The 19,109-nt window shown below is 36.5% G+C and overlaps 1 protein-coding gene across 1 annotated transcript in view; it reads right to left on the bottom strand.

Moving 5' to 3' along the window:
- Positions 1–2,273: 2,273 nt before the first annotated feature.
- Positions 2,274–19,109, bottom strand: part of LOC107578685 (relaxin receptor 2-like) — a 42,662-nt gene continuing 25,826 nt past the window's right edge. Inside the window, exons 6-15 of the mRNA XM_016264617.1 lie at positions 15,578–15,649; positions 14,824–14,895; positions 14,278–14,349; positions 10,265–10,339; positions 5,434–5,505; positions 3,584–3,655; positions 3,342–3,413; positions 2,779–2,850; positions 2,612–2,683; positions 2,274–2,517 (exon numbers count right to left, since the gene is read on the bottom strand). Coding sequence (XP_016120103.1) covers positions 2,274–2,517; positions 2,612–2,683; positions 2,779–2,850; positions 3,342–3,413; positions 3,584–3,655; positions 5,434–5,505; positions 10,265–10,339; positions 14,278–14,349; positions 14,824–14,895; positions 15,578–15,649 — 895 coding nt within the window. The remainder of the gene's footprint in view (positions 2,518–2,611; positions 2,684–2,778; positions 2,851–3,341; positions 3,414–3,583; positions 3,656–5,433; positions 5,506–10,264; positions 10,340–14,277; positions 14,350–14,823; positions 14,896–15,577; positions 15,650–19,109) is intronic.

Raw genomic sequence — 19,109 nt, 5'->3', positions numbered from 1 at the left:
CTAATAAAACTGTGAGCAAAATGCCTGTTTTAACCATGTTGTTTAACACGAAAGTCAATGTCTCTACTGAAATTTTGGGGTTTTATTTTCATTTTTCGGGTTTATTTCTGGTATCATTATGTCACTCTAGTCACAGAATTGATTTAAAACAACGGTGACTAGCCCCTGCTGCAGCGATTACTGTAATGGATGTTAATCTTAACAGCGCAAAAAAAATATATAAAAACCAATATAAAAACAAAGACATGGTGTGACCAGAAGTGGCATGAAGTTGCTTGCCTGTTTATTTTAGGCCTCTCTTTCCTGTGGAGGTGTGAAATATTTCACAGCTGCTCATTTGCTGGTTCTCCCACAAGTCAAACAATAAATTGAGGAAAACTGCAGCCATCACAAAAGCTTATGAGAAAAGGGAACGTGTTTAATGTGAATAATGGTACCGCCATCTGTGGTAATAGGCGATTTTTTAATCTGACAGCATGGCAAAGGTGAGTAGAGGGACACTATTAAAGCCAGCGAACAGGTGAGGATAAAGGCCAAGCTCCTGTTCCTGCACTGATGTAGCTGAGATTAACAGAACCAGCACAGACAGAGATTTAAAAGAGATTTGACCTTGATTTAAAAAAGTAAAATGATTAATTATTAGCATTATACAAATTATACACACACATACACACATATAATTTATCTTTTTTTTAGCAAAAGATAATTTGTCTAAAGAAGAGACAAGCTTGAAATCACAATCGCAAATACATTCTGTAAAATAATGTTGCCTTTCCCTATTAGATTTTGGGTGGTAAAACTGCAGTACTCTGCACTGATGTAGCTGAGATTAACAGAACCAGCACAGACAGAGATTTAAAAGAGATTTGACCTTGATTTAAAAAAGTAAAATGATTAATTATTAGCATTATACAAATTATACACACACATACACACATATAATTTATCTTTTTTTTAGATGATTTGTCTAAAGAAGAGACAAGCTTGAAATCACAATCGCAAAAACATTCTGTAAAATAATGTTGCCTTTCCCTATTAGATTTTGGGTGGTAAAACTGCAGTACTGAAAAAAATAACCCATCAAGCGGCTATCCGTGTTCTCGTCCTGATGACTACACCTGTCATAGATTTACTTAAGTATTAGTAGATGTGTTTATTTTTCGGTACATCAGGAAGTGATCGGACTGTGGAAGTCTGTAACTTTACCCTTTAAATTAGTTCAAAATTGCACATAACATTCAAACAAGCAAGCTTATGAAGACCAATGAACGGTCACTTTCTGAATAAGATTATAGATGAATGCAAAAAATGCTCAGGAATGAACAATCAAACACACACACACAGACACAAAAGCAAACCAAATCATAACAGGCTTCACTGTCAGCTTCCATTATTCAGATCAATTCCCCTTACCTATTGTTACCCATGGGTTTTTACACTAATACCCCCTTCATGAAGGCTGCATAACTGGGCATAGGTTCTTTCCAAGAAAATCCTCCCTCGCTCTCTCTCTCGTTCTCATAAAATGTCTAGCCAAACGTGTCTGTGGACTTTTATGAGACTGTTACAGACAGATGATAGTGTGAGTGTGTGTATTTTGTGTAGGTTGCAACAAGTAACGGATAATAATAATAATAATAATAACAACAACAACAACTAATATAGCTACATAATATAATGTATATTTTAGACAGCTAAATATAGTTATAACTAAATCATATTTTATTAATTTTTATTTTTATTATTAATATAATAAGAAGAATAACAATTACAATAGGGTTTCAGCACTACGCGCTTGAACCCCTAATAATAATTATAATTTGTAATAAATATATGAAGTGTTCTGTATAAAGACCAGACTAGTCAACAATGAAGTCAATTGTTTATTATTATTAATACAATTCAATTTTATTTGCACAGGGCTTTTCACAATACATTTTGTTTTAGAGTAGCTTCACAAAAAGTGTATGTTTTCAATGGTACAATCAGGAAGTAATCAATTTGTCAATGTAATATCTGTATGGCAGTAGCATATACCTATGAGATAAGGTTATATGGCTAGTTAGCATAATGTATTTAGTTAAGTACACATAATATGTTAGACGATGATTACAGATTGTGATCATAATGATACAATATAAGAATAGTATTTGGCAGTTTTGTATGTCAGTCCAGGGTTGGCATCATCTGAAGTCGCTGTATTATTATTATTATTATTTTTATTAAAACCATTTTTGCACAATGTATATATTAATCAAATATTAATAATAATTTCAGCTGTACTCACAACACAAGACTTTGATGCAGGCTGCATGCAGGTTGTTCTCTGCTCTAATGAAGGAGCGCATTCCGATAACAAAGAGATTCCCAAAGCAGGTGATGAAGGCCATAACCCAGACGGACACCCGCAGAACCAGGCTGGCTAGCAGGTCTTCCACTGATGAAATGCCATCCGTATTAGGTTTACATTTCCGAACATGTGGGGCATAGGAACAGTACTGAAAATCCTTAAAATATCTAGAAAAGACAGATATGCACACATAACAGATTACAAGCTGAACATCCTGCTTATGCAGATTAATGCACAGACCACACAATGAGAGGTACGTACATGTGGGACAGGTTTCCCATCGGAAGAAACATCTTGGTGGTTATATCAGGAATTTCAATGCCCTCCAGACTTCTGTTAAATACAAATGGGTGTTGTATTTCAAGTGACACCTACTAATTTTAAAAGGCATTCTTTTGAAAGGCAGAACATGCGCTGTTGATACTTACAGAGACTCAAGTTGGACCAGGTGATCGAAGTGACTGGCATGAATATGGAGTGAAGGATTATGGGATATATTCCTGCAAATATTAAATGGAGTATGTCAGCAAAAAATGGTAATTCTGATTATTTACTGATCACATTCCAAATCCGTTTTTCTTTAAACAGATTTTTTTAAAGAACCACTTTGTAGCTCTTGCTATCCATTGACAGTTGATGGTTACCAGGAGCTGTCAAGTTCCAAAAAGGACATGAAACACTCAAAAAGTTATCATATGGCTTCGACAGCTCTAAATACAGCTAAACTACTTTTATTGCTTTTTTTTTAGTCATTTGTCATTTTTGGGAGTTGACAGCTTCCAAATGAAGAGTTGTTTGTTCCATGGAAGAACTAACAGCACACAGGCTTGGAAGGACATGAGGGTGAGTGAGTGACAGAATTTTTTCCATCTTGGGTGAAATTTCCCTTAAAAGAACATTATTTCATTGTATTGTGGTGGTGTTTATTGCATTGTGTGCATTGATCAGTTCAACACTTTTGAACTACATGACTGATATGTGCATGACTCACAGTTTCTGCAGATATTGTAAACTCCTGAAAGTGTTTTTAGGAAGATTGGAAATTCTGTTGCAAGACAAATCTCTAAAAAAAACAAAAAACAAGAAGGAGAAACAAATACATCTGTTAAAAAGCATAATCCATGTGCATATAAAGCCATCTCAATTATGTCTGTGCAGAAAGTTTAAACAAAGTTATTACTCTCAAATCACAAGATTTCACATCCTTTCCAGATTATGTGCTGCGGTACTCACAGTTCAACCAAAGATCCAAGAGAATGAAACGTGTTTTCTAGAAGGATCTTGATTTTATTGTCATGCAGTGATCTGGACATAAAAATTGAGAGAACAAACTTAATGTTACTTTCCAATTAGACTAAACCACCACATTTTCACTTGTGTGGAAAGCCTCAAAGAACAGCCACTGGGCTGTGAAACAGCCAGACGATAACAAAATCGTACTGCTTTCTGCTGCATTTTCCAGCTTATTCTTCCAGCAAGCGCAAGCTGACCGTATTTGCAGGGATACCTATCTCTCTCTGAAAGTCTCATTTAAGATATGTCTGACATTTCCAAAAGAGAATGGCACATATTAATAATGCACTATGAGAGTATTAACACTGATAAAATATTTGTTATTTAAGCATCAACATTCACAAATCACTGTTATTTTTAATAGCAAGCATGAGCGTCTGCGTGCATGGTTTGGAATGGCAGAATTCAAGCAAAGAGCGCTCCCTTTATAATCACTAAAAAGCTGACATCTCAGTTCATCGCGATCTCACAAAGCTGTAACACTATGAATATATGCACAATGAATCTTTCATAATGTCTACACTTTGTGTGTTATAATGAGGGGATTCGTGAGCATGCCAATTTCAGCACTGCGCAAGAACTCCATTTGAGCGGTGAGTGGATTCTAACTTAAACGCCTCTGATTGGCCATTGCGATCCAGAAATCAATAGGTTTTTCTGTCAATATGGGGTGCTGTGTTTACATTAATGAGGGAAAAAATTTACTTAAATGATTTTAGCAAATGGCTGCAATATAACAAAGAGTGAAAATTTAAGGGGGTCTGAATACTTTCCGTACCCACTGTATGTCTGTGATTTGTTACATTGCTCAATGCTGCAAACACGTGTTATAAATAGAAACTCTGCCTATGCTTGCGCCTGTTAATCATTTTTATGTCATTTTATCTGGTTGCTTTTGTGCAATAGATGAAAAACAATTTATTTGTTTTTAGATATTTTATGTTTAGATATTTCTATTTTGCGGGAGTCCCGCGAATCATTTTATTCTTCACAAAAATGCTCAATCTTGACCCAGTCCAAAAACACAAATGTCAACACATTTGAGCAAAGCTTGCTCTCGATCTGTGGTAGAATTGAGAAGATGTGAGTTTGCTCTGATATACAGCAAAATGCCAGTCATTTACATGGTTAAAAACAATTAAAATGTTTTTTTTTATCAAATAATTGTGTTTTTATTTAACATTTTTAGTTACGTTGTTAATCTGACAATGTAATTTTAATAAAAATTGTGTAATAAAATAAAATTAGATGTAATTTTAAAAAAGTGCAAAATAGAAACATTTTTACTAGTGGTCTCAGACTTTTATACCCAACAGTATATGACATATAATTATTTGAAACACCTAACATCAAAAGACTTTGTGATATACACAACGATGGTGGCATGTCCTATATTTTAAAGTTACAGTAAAATTAAGAAGATTTCAACACATGCTGGACTTCATTTTCCACAAGGGCATCAAACTGTGTTCACTTGTAAGAAACACGTGCAGACAGACACTCACATCCTGATGACTAAGCAAGAACAAGAATTTCCTTTTAGAGATAATAAACTGAGGATTTAAAAAAAAAACATGTCTGAGATCCAAAACCGACATCGTAAACTAAAAACAACATCTGTACCACATTCAATTAAACTGACCATTAAATCAAACTCGCTGCCACGTTGCCATAAATTGTGATGCTGGCATCAACATGTGCAGCCATCATATAAAAAAACACAATGAAACCAACTAATCAGACTTTACAGTGGATTGTGGCTGAGGGTAAATGCACGTAAAAACACTTACAGCACTGTGAGCTCGGTGCATGTCTTCAGAGTGGAATAATTCAGCAACCCAACGTGGTTCTCAGCGAAGTCCCTGTGAAGAAAGACAAGCCAAGGAAAAGCAAAGAAAGAAGAAGAGCTGTACATTTAAAAAAAACAATTATAAATCCTGACTTAGAGGACATGAGAGGAAGACAACATTTGCACTGATGAGTGGGAAAACTCATCCCATTGCTCCTCCTGCAACAACAACAAAAAATCTAATCAAGAGCCATTATTCATCCTTGACATGAATAATCAGAGTGCCTCATGAAGCCCCATGCTGAAATTTTTCATTCAGCAAGCACTTCGTCGAGAGAATGTGCCTGACTTTGATAGTACCTCTGATAGTCTTTCTCTTCAAAGTGTCAGGCTGGACTAGCAGATGGCAAATTGTCATTCAGCGGCGAGAGTATCGCAGCACGAGTGAGCTGCTTGCATATGTAACGTCAAAAATCACAGTGATCCTGCTGATGGCTACTGTCAGTCTCTATCTGCTCTGACTATAATTACCAGAGTGCATTGTTCACAGAAAAGCTGAAAATGAGTCCTAGGTGCTCATCATGAAGGGAGAGACGCTTGAAAACAAACACACATCTGGCAAAGATACGGACGCTTTGAGAGGAGTTTTCATTGTTAACTCAAAATGTGTGACACAGTCAATGGAGTTGTAGTCAGACCTTTGAATAAACAGCTCAAGCAGCTTAATCTGGCCTATAAACGCCCATTTAGACAGAAAGAGAATATCTGACTGATATGCTACAAAAGAAATCTTCATTAACTGTAAACCGTTCTACTCGCCGCAGGAGTTTCACTCGTTCATTCTCGTGAGTGTTTACATTCCTCCGCAAGTGCACGTGAGCCTGGCTTTGTAAAAACTCGCTGATCAGATCACAGAGACAGAGCAACAACACTCAGACTCTATTTTAATCATTCTCTGGGACTTTAATAAAGCAAATCTTTCCTATGAACTGCCAAAATACAGACAGCATGTTACATGTCCCACCAGAGACAGCAATATACTGGATCACTGTTACACAGCAATAAAGGATGCATATCACTCTGTCCCACGGGCAGCTATGGGGCTCTCTGATCACTGCCTGGTTCATCTTATACCAACCTACAGGCAAAAACTTAAATCTGCTAAACCTGTAGTAAAGACTGTAAAGAGATGGACCAATGAAACAGAGTGGGTTTTACAAGCCTGTTTCGACTCCACTGATTGGACTGTTTTTGAAGCTGCTACCACCGATCTGGACGAACTCACAGAGACTGTAACATCCTATATTAGTTTCTGTGAGGATATGTGCATTCCTACCAGGACTTATTTAACATTCAACAATAAGCCATGGTTTACAGCAAAACTCAGACATCTTCGTCAGGCCAAAGAGGATGCCTACATAAATGGGGACAGAGTCTTGTACAATCAGGCCAGGAACACAATTAATAAGGAGAGAGTGGCTAAAAGGAGCTACGCTAAAAAGTTGGAAGATCAGTTCACTTCCAATGACTCAGCTTCAGTGTGGAAAGGTCTGAAAGCCATCACAAACTACAAGACACCATCCCCCAACACTGAGGCGAATCAACAACCTGCTGAAGACCTGAATTTATTTTATTGTAAATTCAAAACCTCCCACACCCGTTCTGACCATCTCTCTACACAACCGTTAACACCTCCTGCAATCCCCCTCTCCCCCCCTCCTGCACTGCAGATCAGAGGATGATGTGCGCCAGGTCTTCAGGAAGAACAAAAAAAGAAAGGCACCAGGCCCAGATGGTGTGACACCAGCCTGTCTGAAAACCTGTGCTGACCAGCTGGCCCCCATCTTTTCATAGATCTTCAACAGATCTCTGGAGTTGTGTGAAGTCCCTTCCTGCTTCAAACGCTCCACTATCATCCCCGTTCCAAAGAAACCCAAGATAACAGGACTTAACGACTACAGACCTGTGGCTCTAACGTCCGTCGTCATAAAGTCGTTCGAAAAACTGGTTCTGGCTTATCTGAAGGACATCACTGGACCCTTACTGGACCCCCTGCAGTTTGCTTACCGAGCAAACAGGTCCGTGGATGATGCAGGCAACATGGGACTGCACTTCATCCTGCAACATCTGGACAAAACAGGGACTTATGTGAGGATCCTGTTTGTGGACTTTAGTTCGGTGTTCAACACCATCATTCCAACAGCCCTCCAGATCAAACTAACCCAGCTCTCTGTCCCTAGCTCTATCTGTCAGCTTTCTGACAGATAGGCAACAGTTAGTGAGACTGGGGAAATTCATGTCAAACAGCCGCTCCACCAACACTGGTTCCCCCCTCAGGGATGTGTTCTCTCCCCACTGCTCTTCTCCCTGTACACCTACGACTGCACCTCTAAAGACCCCTCTGTCAAGCTCCTGAAGTTCGCAGATGACACTACAGTCATCGGTCTCATCCAGGATGGTGACGAGTCTGCTTACAGACAAGAGTTTGAGCAGCTGGCTGTCTGGTGCAGTCTTAACAATCTGGAGCTGAACACGCTCAAAACAGTGGAGATGATAGTGGACTTCAGGAGAAACCCCCTGCACTCTCCCCACTCACCATCATAGACAGCACTGTGGCTGCAGTGGAGTCATTCAGATTCCTGGGAACCACCATCTCTCAGGACCTGAAGTGGGATACTCACATCGACTTTGTCATTGTTAAAAAGGCCCAACAAAGGTTGTACTTCCTTTGCCAGCTGAGGAAGTTTAACCTGCCACAGGAGCTGCTGAAACAGTTCTACTCAGCCATTTTTGAGTCTGTCCTGTGCACTTCAGTAACTGTCTGGTTTGGTTCAGCTACAAAATCAGACATCAGAAGACTACAGAGTATGGTTCAGACTGCTGAAAGGATTATTGGTGCTCCCCTGCCCACGCTTCAAGAACTGTATACATCCAGAGTGAGGAAAAGAGCTCAGAAAATCACTCTGGGTCCCTCACATCAAAGTTATCCCCTTTTTGAACTTTTACCATCTGGCCGGCACTTCAGAGCCGCAAATACCAGGACAGCCAGGCACAAGAACAGTTTCTTCCCCCAGGCAATCTACCTCATGAACAGTTAAATGTTCCCCACATTATGCAATAAAAATGTGCAATAACCTTATATTTATTTGTTACCACCTCCATCCTAGTACATCCCTGCATCTCATTCTATTCTATTCCATTCTATCATCTATAGCACAACTGTACATACAATTTTATTTTTCAATTTATTTTTCAATATTTGTCTATTTATATTTACAAATGTGGAGTTTTTTTTATTCTCATCTTATTTTTTATTATGTGTGTTGTTGTTGTTGTCTCTGTGTACTGGAAGCTTATGTCACTAAAACAAATTCCTTGTATGCGCAAGCATACTTCGCAATAAAGCTCTTTCTGATTCTGATTCTGAAATCACAGTTTGTTTTGTTCTTACTAACCTGAAAAACTGGCAGATCTAGAGATTATTTCATCCACAAAAGCACTCGTTGGATCAACCGGTACCTCGTAAACATGACTTTGTTTCCAAGTAGACTGATAATAAACCCGGTGTGCCCTTACTCCAGGAAGCTGCTTAAAATCCGCCAATCTGATTAAAGCTTGCCAGATAGAGAAAATGCTTTCCAGTTTTGTGTGCAATACCCATCAGATGGTCAGTAAATTGTGGGTCGGTCTGTGGGTGTCCTGTCTAGGAATAATCAGGTTTTAAGGTAATTGTTGACCATAAAATTTGAACAAAAACATCTTTGAAGTTTTTGAGTGAGTGTGGTCTTCTAGGCATAGGTTTATCTGAGCAAAGCAACTGCTGACAACAACGTAAGCTATATTAAGTGGTTTTACTTGGACAGCTGTGGAATTTCGCTGAGAGATGATATGATTCATACCGAGTGAGATTTGCTAAATTCAAACCTACCTCATAGCAAAAACGCTATGATGCGGTATCATTTGTTCAGTTCAGAGACCATCGGCTAAGTGTTACAGACTCTTTCTGTTCATTAACCTTAGAATGACCTATTCAAATAAACCAAAGAGCCAGATGACTAATATACTAATAGACATGCAGGTATAAACACACACATACAGAGATATACACGCTTACAGCTAAAAGTAACAAAAAAAAAACTTCCCAGAGTACCAAAACTTTCCAGATAAATCAGCTTGATATGTTGGGGCCACTCAGATCAAAAATAAATGCTGTATTTCTTACTGTCTCTAAACAAGATGCACATGCACATGTGCACAGAAATAAATGGTCAAGCTAAGAAGGCTTTAACATTATTACAGTATCATACACAAACACTGGTAGTTTAACTAGTTGCGTCAGGAAAATTCAGTGAATTAGAACGATTTAAGTACAGCCAGGAGGATTACTGTGAGTCGCATGATGCCCTAAACAATTATAAACACAGGAGAACTCTTTTTATTTCCTCTAATGAGCCTTTAACATGTTGCATGTGTGCCAGCAAATAAATTCACCCTATAATGCATTGTGTCCACCACAGTGGATGGTTCTAAAAGACATTTTAACCAATCTAACCGTGATGTTATATCCAAACCATCTTTGAGCCTTACTCATAATTCAACGTAATTCTTTATATTTTAGTGTGTATCTCAAATAACATATAAATCCTCAAAATACATACAATACATATTTTTTTACTTAATTGTTTCCCATATTTTTTTTTAAATATAAATATATAAAATAAAATAAAATAAAATGCTGTGTGTATATATATACTGTTGTGCATTACAAAATGTCCGGATGATCCTCTACTTTGTAAGAGTTGAAAAAAGGGCCAGTAACAGGAAATACTCACAACCACCTGAGCAAGGGCATGTGCTGACAGAGACTCGAGTCAGGGAGCCACAACAGGGACGTGTTAACCATGGATCTGAAAATGAATAAAGATTAATTTTAGGTGGTTCATTTGAATCTTTATTTATTTTCAGATCCATGGTTAACAGGGACGTGTTAACCATGGATCTGAAAATGAATAAAGATTCAAATTAACCACCTAAAATGGCAATACAGCCTCGATGTGCAGACTGTCACTGCAAGAGCCTTGAAGGTCTTTACTGTAGAAATTCAGCAAACCCCCTGCAGCACTTTTAGATATGACTGAATCAGTTTCAGAGGAAAAACAATCAAGGCTTTCTGCCAGACTAGCTGTGTGCGATTAGGTGTCCTCTGTTTCACAAGCATAATTATCTGGAAATTGTGTTTTAAATTAGTTCTTGTCAAGTGAATCCTTAATTATTATCAACTAACTAATGAACTAACATATTAATTTAAAAACATCTCCTCTGAAAGTAGGTCACTCATTTAGTCAAAAACACCAGGAAATTAGACATTACCCTTAGACGCAAACAATACATAATTTAGCTTATTATGCAAATTTAGAGAACAATTTGATCTGTTCTCATAAATGAAAGATTAATAGAGTGCTTATTATTCAGTGGACAATTGTACAGCTAATTTACAAGGTTGTATTTATTTCATAATAAATCACAGATTTTTTTTTTGTTCAGTTCCCATATTTACTTTTGTGTGTTTCACAATGCTGTCTATTTAGCAGTTCAGTCCAGTACAGAGTCACACCAAAATGGATGCATCATTGGGCTCAAAGAATAATTTTCTGTAAATACAGACTCCCGCAAGCTAAGCTTTTACATGCAATGGCTAAATTGCAAACAGAACCAGGCTTCTGGAAACTGTTCAGAAGACATACTACTGTTATTTCAGCAATTACGGGTATCACAAAGCGAAATGAACAGGAGAAAACATTCCAGGCAAGTGTATAATCACTTCTGGAATGACTTTAGATACTTACCTTCACTCATGAAAAGTAATCTCATGAGGGACTGTTCTGTGCAGTGATGCTTAATATCTCTTAGGTTTTTTCTGTTATTAGTTGGCCGACCCTGAGAGAACCCTGATTTTTATTAAAGTGGAGGAACGTAAATGAAACATTCATGAAACATGATTCAGTGATTCAATTATACTTAGCCAGCCGAAAGTGGCAAATAATATGAAATTGTGCCATATGTTCATTCATAAAGCTGTGATGGACAAGCAAAAAATTATAATTATGATTATAATCAGGGGCGGATTTAGTCATTTGGGGGCCCCAGGCAAAATATATGAATGGAGCCCTATGTATTTAGCCTTGAGGTTCCTTTTTTTGTTGTCATGCTTACTGCTGCATAATGGTGCCACACAGTTGTGTCCATGTTATAATGGCTTTCTTTCAAGTTGTAGACCACAAAATAACAATTGATTTACAGTTTTCACAAAAACAAAATCAATTATAAAATGATAAACCTCACAACTGAGCCTTTAAACTATTTTTTTAAGAAAAGAGATGAGTCGGAAGTATAAACTATGATATTAATTTAAAATGGGGTTATGTGGGTGGATTTTCGCATTGGTCTGAACAAAAACTGCAGACGAGATTATTACCAGCAGGAAGCGCTTTTGGAACATCAGAAATACAGCGGTTTCCTCAGTAACTACAGTAAACAAAGCAGCGCTGTGCTCATAAATGCTACTTTATCAGATAAAATGAAAATGCCATGGAAAGTTTTCTGAAGACAGTCGGCTCCCTTCATTCATTCATATAAAAACTTGAATTAGTGAGAATGAGAAAAGTGTGAAAAAATATAGCCTATATTGAGGAGGAAAGTCCACTGGTGACTGTGATGAGTTACCAGCGTAAGCCTGTGTGCCAAAGGCTGTCTAATTCTAAGCTTTACAATACACTTATTTTAGTTATTTTAACTACACATTAAATTGAAAATGAAAAAAATAATGAAAAGGAAATTATACATTTACACACCTAAGGATTATATCAACCAAACAAACTGCGTATGCGTCCTCTACTTGGATAAGTAGCAGCATTTAAAACATATAATACGCACTGTTGCTCAATATTTAATTACAGCTTCAGATGCATGATGTTTTCATTTGCTACAAGCAGGATACACAAGAAGTGTGTTCAACTCAGACTCGCAGATGGTTGTCATGGTGATAAACACCATAAAAAGCAGCTGTTCGCTTGTCCATGCTTAATGTGCATCTCGTTGATGAAAAGCATTTTAGGGGGCCCTTGGCTTTTGGGGGCCCAAGGCGGCTGCCTACCTTTGCCTAATGTGTAAATTCGCCTCTGATTATAATTGACTAAGAATGCACAGTTTATTTGCACACAGTGTCAGTTTGTAAAGATTCTGGTTCACTAAATGAATTATGCAAATCATGTAACAGCGCAAACATGGGCCACAAGGTCTGTGCAATTTGCATGCTGCAGATTTTTGCTTAGAAATACTGTGTGGGAAAAATACTGTGTAAATGTTTCAGATTTACTTGAAATAATCTTAATATTTCAGTTACCACCCAACGAAAAACACACGATCAGCCTGAAAACCAGTGGGTCTAAGTGCCTTTTCCAGTTTGAGAAGCTAAAAATAAATAATTACAATAAAAATATATTAATAAAAAAATAAAATAAAATAAATAAGCGAACAGATATAATAAACTTAGAATTCATTTAATTTGCTAATGCTAATATTTCTAGTAAATCTACTGAAAATGGTTACGAAACATAAGATAAAATTAGGGATTTTTTTTATTTATAGAGTAGTTCATTACTTTAAAAGGAAAAAAATATGATTGTAAGAGGGTTGATGCACAACCTAGAGAATATTATGTAAATTTATCACGATATTATGTTATTAAAATCTTTTTTTTTTATTAAATAAGTAATAAAATACAAAAATCCATCTATATTCTATGAACAATATTAATTTTATGTTCATCAAAATGTTTGTAAAATGTAAAACAATTTTGATGAAAAAACAAACATGCAATAAAGTCACTGGATTTTAGTTGTTGTCTTTAGAAAAAAGACTATAGCCCCATAGAAAACAGGTTCTGACAGAGTCTAACAAGGACAAAATAAAATATTTCATAAAAGAAGACAGTAATCAGAAGAGAACATTGATAAGAAAATAATAGAAGGAAGAGGAAAAGAGAAAAATAATAAAATATAAATGAAAATGAAAATGAGTGAGAAGAGGAAAAAAATGAACAAAAAACAGTTGTGATGCAAATAAATATCGCTTTTGTACTCTAGTCATTTCTGTCTCAGCAGTGAAACTAGAAGCCAGAGGACATTTCCAGGGATATTAAAGACATTCTGATGAGGGACTATGATAATGAATTTCTTACTACTTGTACAAATGGCTGCACAATGGCCTTCAGGCAACCCACATTTTGAAATCTAAAAGTGTAAAATGTCTGTTAGCTTTCTTGTGGGTACAGACAGTTCTGTGTTACGGTGAAAAGATCAAAAAGTTGTCTCAGAGATGGTTTGCTGAGTCTTGTTGCAGAAAAAAAATTAGCTGAGTTTCAGGGTTAGTGAACCCTAGATTACTTTTGTTGTTACTTGAACGATGAGGTGCCTTTCTGTTGACATTCTCTTGATGATACTTGTAACCAACAAGTGAACGCAAAAGTACTGCTAAACTCAGATATGTCTTCAACATCTCAAATCATTGTGGGAATTGTGCCATTGCCTTGATTTAGTGCATAGTAACAGGAAAACACAGGGGAAAAGTAGTCAAATTAACTTTAAACTCATGAAACAACATCCTAGAAATAGTTTTAAATTTCTTGTCAGACAATTGGATCAGAAACAGGGACAAGCTTGATTAAATATACAATAAAACAAAGCTTGGCATTTTCATCAAAGAGATAACTGTAAGGACAACTTATTAAACAAAATGCCACAGTGAAGAATCACCATGAAATATTTGAAAACACCAAGATACTTACAGAAATGTCAGTGACCTCAGACCGATGAACGTATCGCAGGTAATGGTTTTAAGTGGGTTGTGGTCTAACACTCTGAGGGGAAAAAAAATTATACAATAACTGAAATGTCTTTTATAAAATGTTTTTTTTTTTGCACAAAAACAAGAAATATCTTGTTAGCAAATCTTCTGTCAGTGACTGTGCTTGTTCAAGTACTACATAAATCTGCCCAACCTGCGTCTGGGTTTGGCAACCGAAAAGCCACCCAAGTAATTTTCAGCTTCTTTCTGCAAAACCACATTCTATTTTCAGCACTTTCCAGAGCCAAATTCTACTAACTCAGAGCTATTCCACAGACCACATCTTTTCTGTGTGATTATGCCAAACTTAATTAAGCATCTATTTAACAAGGGAGACAACAAACAAACAAATATTACTAAATATGAGATGAGATATTGTGTAACGCCAAACTATAGGATGAAGTTCAAGAAAAAACTTTTAAAAATTATTTAGTAAACAAAACAAACACTTTTTCTAATTCATTAAAGTGTTGCAATGCATACTCACAGCCAGTCTAACTTGTGTAGATCTCGGAATACACCAGGTCCTAAATATGTTATGTGGTTTTGGCTGAGAAACCTGCACAAAAGACAATGTTTAATTATAAACACAGGAAAAAAAAAAAGCTACGTCCCCTGTCAAGGTTAAGCATTAAATTGTCCAAAGTATTGATTTACAGACATAAAAAGAATAAATTGCCCTATTAGGAATCCAAATGAATACGAGCATAGCAACTCATTGCTGACTCATGTCGTGCTTCTTCTGAGATGCTTTTGAATGAACTAAAAACTGATTGGAATAGAAAGGAAAAGGTAAGTTTGTAATTCCTGCAAAACTGTGTAAGAAGTCATTAATCATCTAGAGCTGACTTTCCCTAATGATATACATCATCATCTTCTCAGGATAAAGCTTGTCCTTCCTCACTTCTGGGACAATTGACTAAACAATAGTCTGTGCCTACTCGGCCCCATGAGCAGAACGATCTACAGCCCAAAGATGCCATTGTGCTCCACACCTAAAGCAATAGCAGAAGAAGCATTGAACACATGCCACAATCTTGGGCGGCACATTGTTCAATATTCAATCTGGGACCTTCATTTCTCATCTCCAGTTTGGCTGGAGACGTCTGAACACCTCTCTCACTGGCTTCTCATGAAGTTCAAGAAATGGCATTGACTATCAGTAACACCAGAACAGAAAGAATATTTTGAATCTTTTTAAAAAGGTGATCCGAAGTGAAAGATAAGAAAAAAGAACTCACAGTTTTTCTAGACTGAATAGTCCGCCGAAGGCACGGCTTGAGACCATCTGAATTATGTTGCTCTGAAGAAACCTGTTCAAAAAGAAAGTCGAAACAAATAAGTGCTGATAATATAAATGGATTCTATTAATCTGTTGTGGTTTGCATGCTCTTTTGGACATCTGACACCAGAAATGGCTAGATATTCAGCTTTAAAACCTAAAAAGTTGCTTTGTGAACATTTTAGCCAAAGCCAGCTGCTAAATAACCATTGTTTTTAATTAACAAATACATTTGATGTCAATTAATACCTCATTTTTATTAGCCTCATTTATGTTGTGACAGTGGGTGGACTTAGTCTATTATTTAGTCTCACACAGACAAAGTTTTCCTTTCATCAGGCTCTTAATGATTGAAATACAGTCATCTTTTAGATTTTTGAAGGCAAATAAGGCCATAAAACATTAGAACATTGAGTAATGTTACTAATAATAATCGCGCACATGTGCGAAACAAAGCAAAGAACGTTTACTTGCACATCTGCCTAATTACTTTCAGTGAGGGACCATACTGTGAGAGAAAAAAGGAAAAGAAAAGAGACACGAACAAGCACTGGGATCATATCCACATGTTATGTTGTTAATTTACTTCATTAATACAAAACTACAAGACGGACTAAAAGTGTTGGCAACTTCGCACATTTGTTGCTAGATTTAGCACCTTTTCAGACTACCTTAGCAACTTTTTTTCCCCAAAAAGTAACTAGCAACAAACAACAAATGCAGCTATTTTTAACATTTATTTGCATTTTCCCTCTAAAACACATAAAAAGAGGAAACCATTGATCAGCTAGTTCGCCAAGCAGCAAGTCAGCCTAGCATATCAACATGTTGCCTAGTTGCCATTGTTCAATAATAATAGTTCATTTATGATACACCTTGATATTAGCTTGTACCTATAATTGTTGATCATTTAGGTACACTGTAAGAAAAAAATATGTAGAAAAATGGAAAAGGTAGTGATAATTTTCTGCCAAGACATTATCCGTTAACTTTACAGACATTTCCTGTAACCCTAAAATGGCTTTGGATTCAAAGGATAAGAGTACAGTTCACAACGAAGACTTAGGGCAGTCAGTAAATTATTAAATACATAATCTTGATATTGAATGCCATTCCAGTTGCTGCCAGAGATTTACTTGTACAATAAAAATGTGCTTTAATTTCTCTATACTGTCCTGTCCCAATAAAGGCAAAAACTTCAACAACAACAAAAAAAAACTCTCGAAATGCAGTGACGACAAACATTGCCATAAAATTCTCATGACATCTGGAGGAATGCAAATTAATTTATGCCAGTCTCGACTGCACTGATTTGTTCACTGGAGAGGACTGAACTGCCTTTTTATTTCATACAGAATGTATTGTTCATTAAATGCATATAAATCGGTTTAAATGGGCAGTAAATCCTTCAAGATTCTGAAGAGAATTCAGTAAATGGCCTCTGTTCCAAACCTTTTTACTTTAATTTGAAAGAAGGATGATAATTTCATCTGACACTTTTTCTTGGGTGCAGAAGAGCTTAAAATGAATGTGCAATTCAAGTAAAATGAGATGAAAAGCATGCTCTCGATTCAGAATTTCCTCCAGTCTGTGAGGGACACAGTGACCCAGTGAGAAAAGCAGAGCTCTGAAGCTCTTACCAGCAACATTATCAGCCATCACCACTCTCTCCCAACGAGGTGAAAGGGAATTTAGCGATTCACTGAAGAATTCATGGGCATGCTAGGAAGAACTGGGCTCATAACTGAGAAAGAATGAGCTTTCTCTGAGCTCATGATGTTAAAACTAAATTATTTGGACACTTTAGAGTTTTCAGTGCTTAGTAGAACATTATGAACTACACCTGGGGACAGCTGCGAGAACCTGAAAACCTGACTTTTTATATCCACTAAAAATTACCCTGAGATCAGTTTAATGAAATACCATTCACACATATTAAAGGAATAGTTCACCCAAAAATGAAAATTTGCTCACCTTCAGGCCATCCAATATGTAGATGAGTTTGTTTCTTCATTAGAACAGATTTGGAGAAATTTAACATTACATCACTTGCTCATCAATGGATGACGTCAAAATGAAAAACTGAAAAAATCTAAATAATCCAGTCCATTTTTGTAAGTTTGTAAGCATCACATGTATCATTAAGATGTTTTAGCTTTAAACAATTGCTTCAGGCCAAAATATGAGTCCTCTATCCATAATAACACTTCCTCTAGTGAAAACTAGAGGAAAAACCTATTGTCCTCCTACATCAAAACCCACTTGTTTAGAACTGTTTTGGACTGTTTTCACTTGTAAACTACACTTAATCTGTGCATATTTCTCTCCTAATTCAGACGAGATTACTTTTTCACTGGAGAAAGAAATATTCTCCAGTAATGATGAATTTATTACAAACATGACTGATAGACTGGAGTCATTTCGATTACTTCTGGATTATTTTGATGAACTCGTCTATACCTTGGATGGCCTGAGGGTGTGTAAATTCTCAGCATTTTTCTTTTTTATTTTTGGGTGAACTATTTCTGCTGCTTATTATAACATTAACAGACAAAAAGTGGGGGAAAAATACTTTGAGACACTAGGTCTCTAAAAATTCCCTTTGCACAGAATTTGAATTAGCATATTTCTGTCATGACAACTCTCTGAGATTTTAGCATGGTTATGTACACAACAATGTTAATGTGTTTGGTCTTAGCAGAATAGATCTGCTATGCTGCTGCTGTGGCAGAGCAAGTATCGAGACTTGCTACTGCTAAAACATCCACAGACATGCTGCTGTGAGTATATAGGAAATACTGTTGTAGCACATATAACATATATGAAATGACAACCATATATAACACGCATGAAATTACCCCATAGCAGATCTATACAGGTGGAGCTGGGGAAGGTGGAGGGTTTCTGAAGAGTGCTGCAACTGCTACAGCAAGCACTAGCCAAGTATTTGAATGCAAGCGCATTGGCTGTTGATGTGAAAAGAAACTGCGCCTGTGAATAATGTTGTGATTATATCAGATTAAGTTCTAATCTATCGGCCTGCTCTATCTAGAGTTTCATGACAGAACTTTGTATTTCTGACAACTTCATAACATTGTTAGAGTGATTGGATCATAAAAACCTAAAAGAGATGTTAATATTACAAGTAACTGGGATTTATACATATCCCTAATAAATAATAGTTGAAAAAAAGAAAAATGTAAAAATGAAAAGCCAGAAAATCAAAGATATTCAGATCAATAAGCCTAAACTGTTGTAAAAGGCTAAACACAGAGGACATCTGTCATTTCTACAGGCTCAACATTCCACAGATGTCCCAACCTTTTACTCTTCCTTTCATAGTCTTCAAAAAAAATGTATTAATCTGTGTCTTTAGGGGTATTTTATCCTCATCACCACATGTCGCTGCAAGTTTTTCTCATCACAGATCAAAAATACGATGTGTAAAACAAACTGAGCTTTATGATGGGGTATCAAGTATGAGTTGTACA

This window comes from Sinocyclocheilus grahami, unplaced genomic scaffold (assembly GCF_001515645.1).
Source record: "Sinocyclocheilus grahami isolate Dianchi unplaced genomic scaffold, SAMN03320097.WGS_v1.1 scaffold32.1, whole genome shotgun sequence".
Lineage (NCBI taxonomy): Eukaryota > Metazoa > Chordata > Actinopteri > Cypriniformes > Cyprinidae > Sinocyclocheilus > Sinocyclocheilus grahami.
This window is presented reverse-complemented; position numbering and strand designations above follow the sequence as displayed.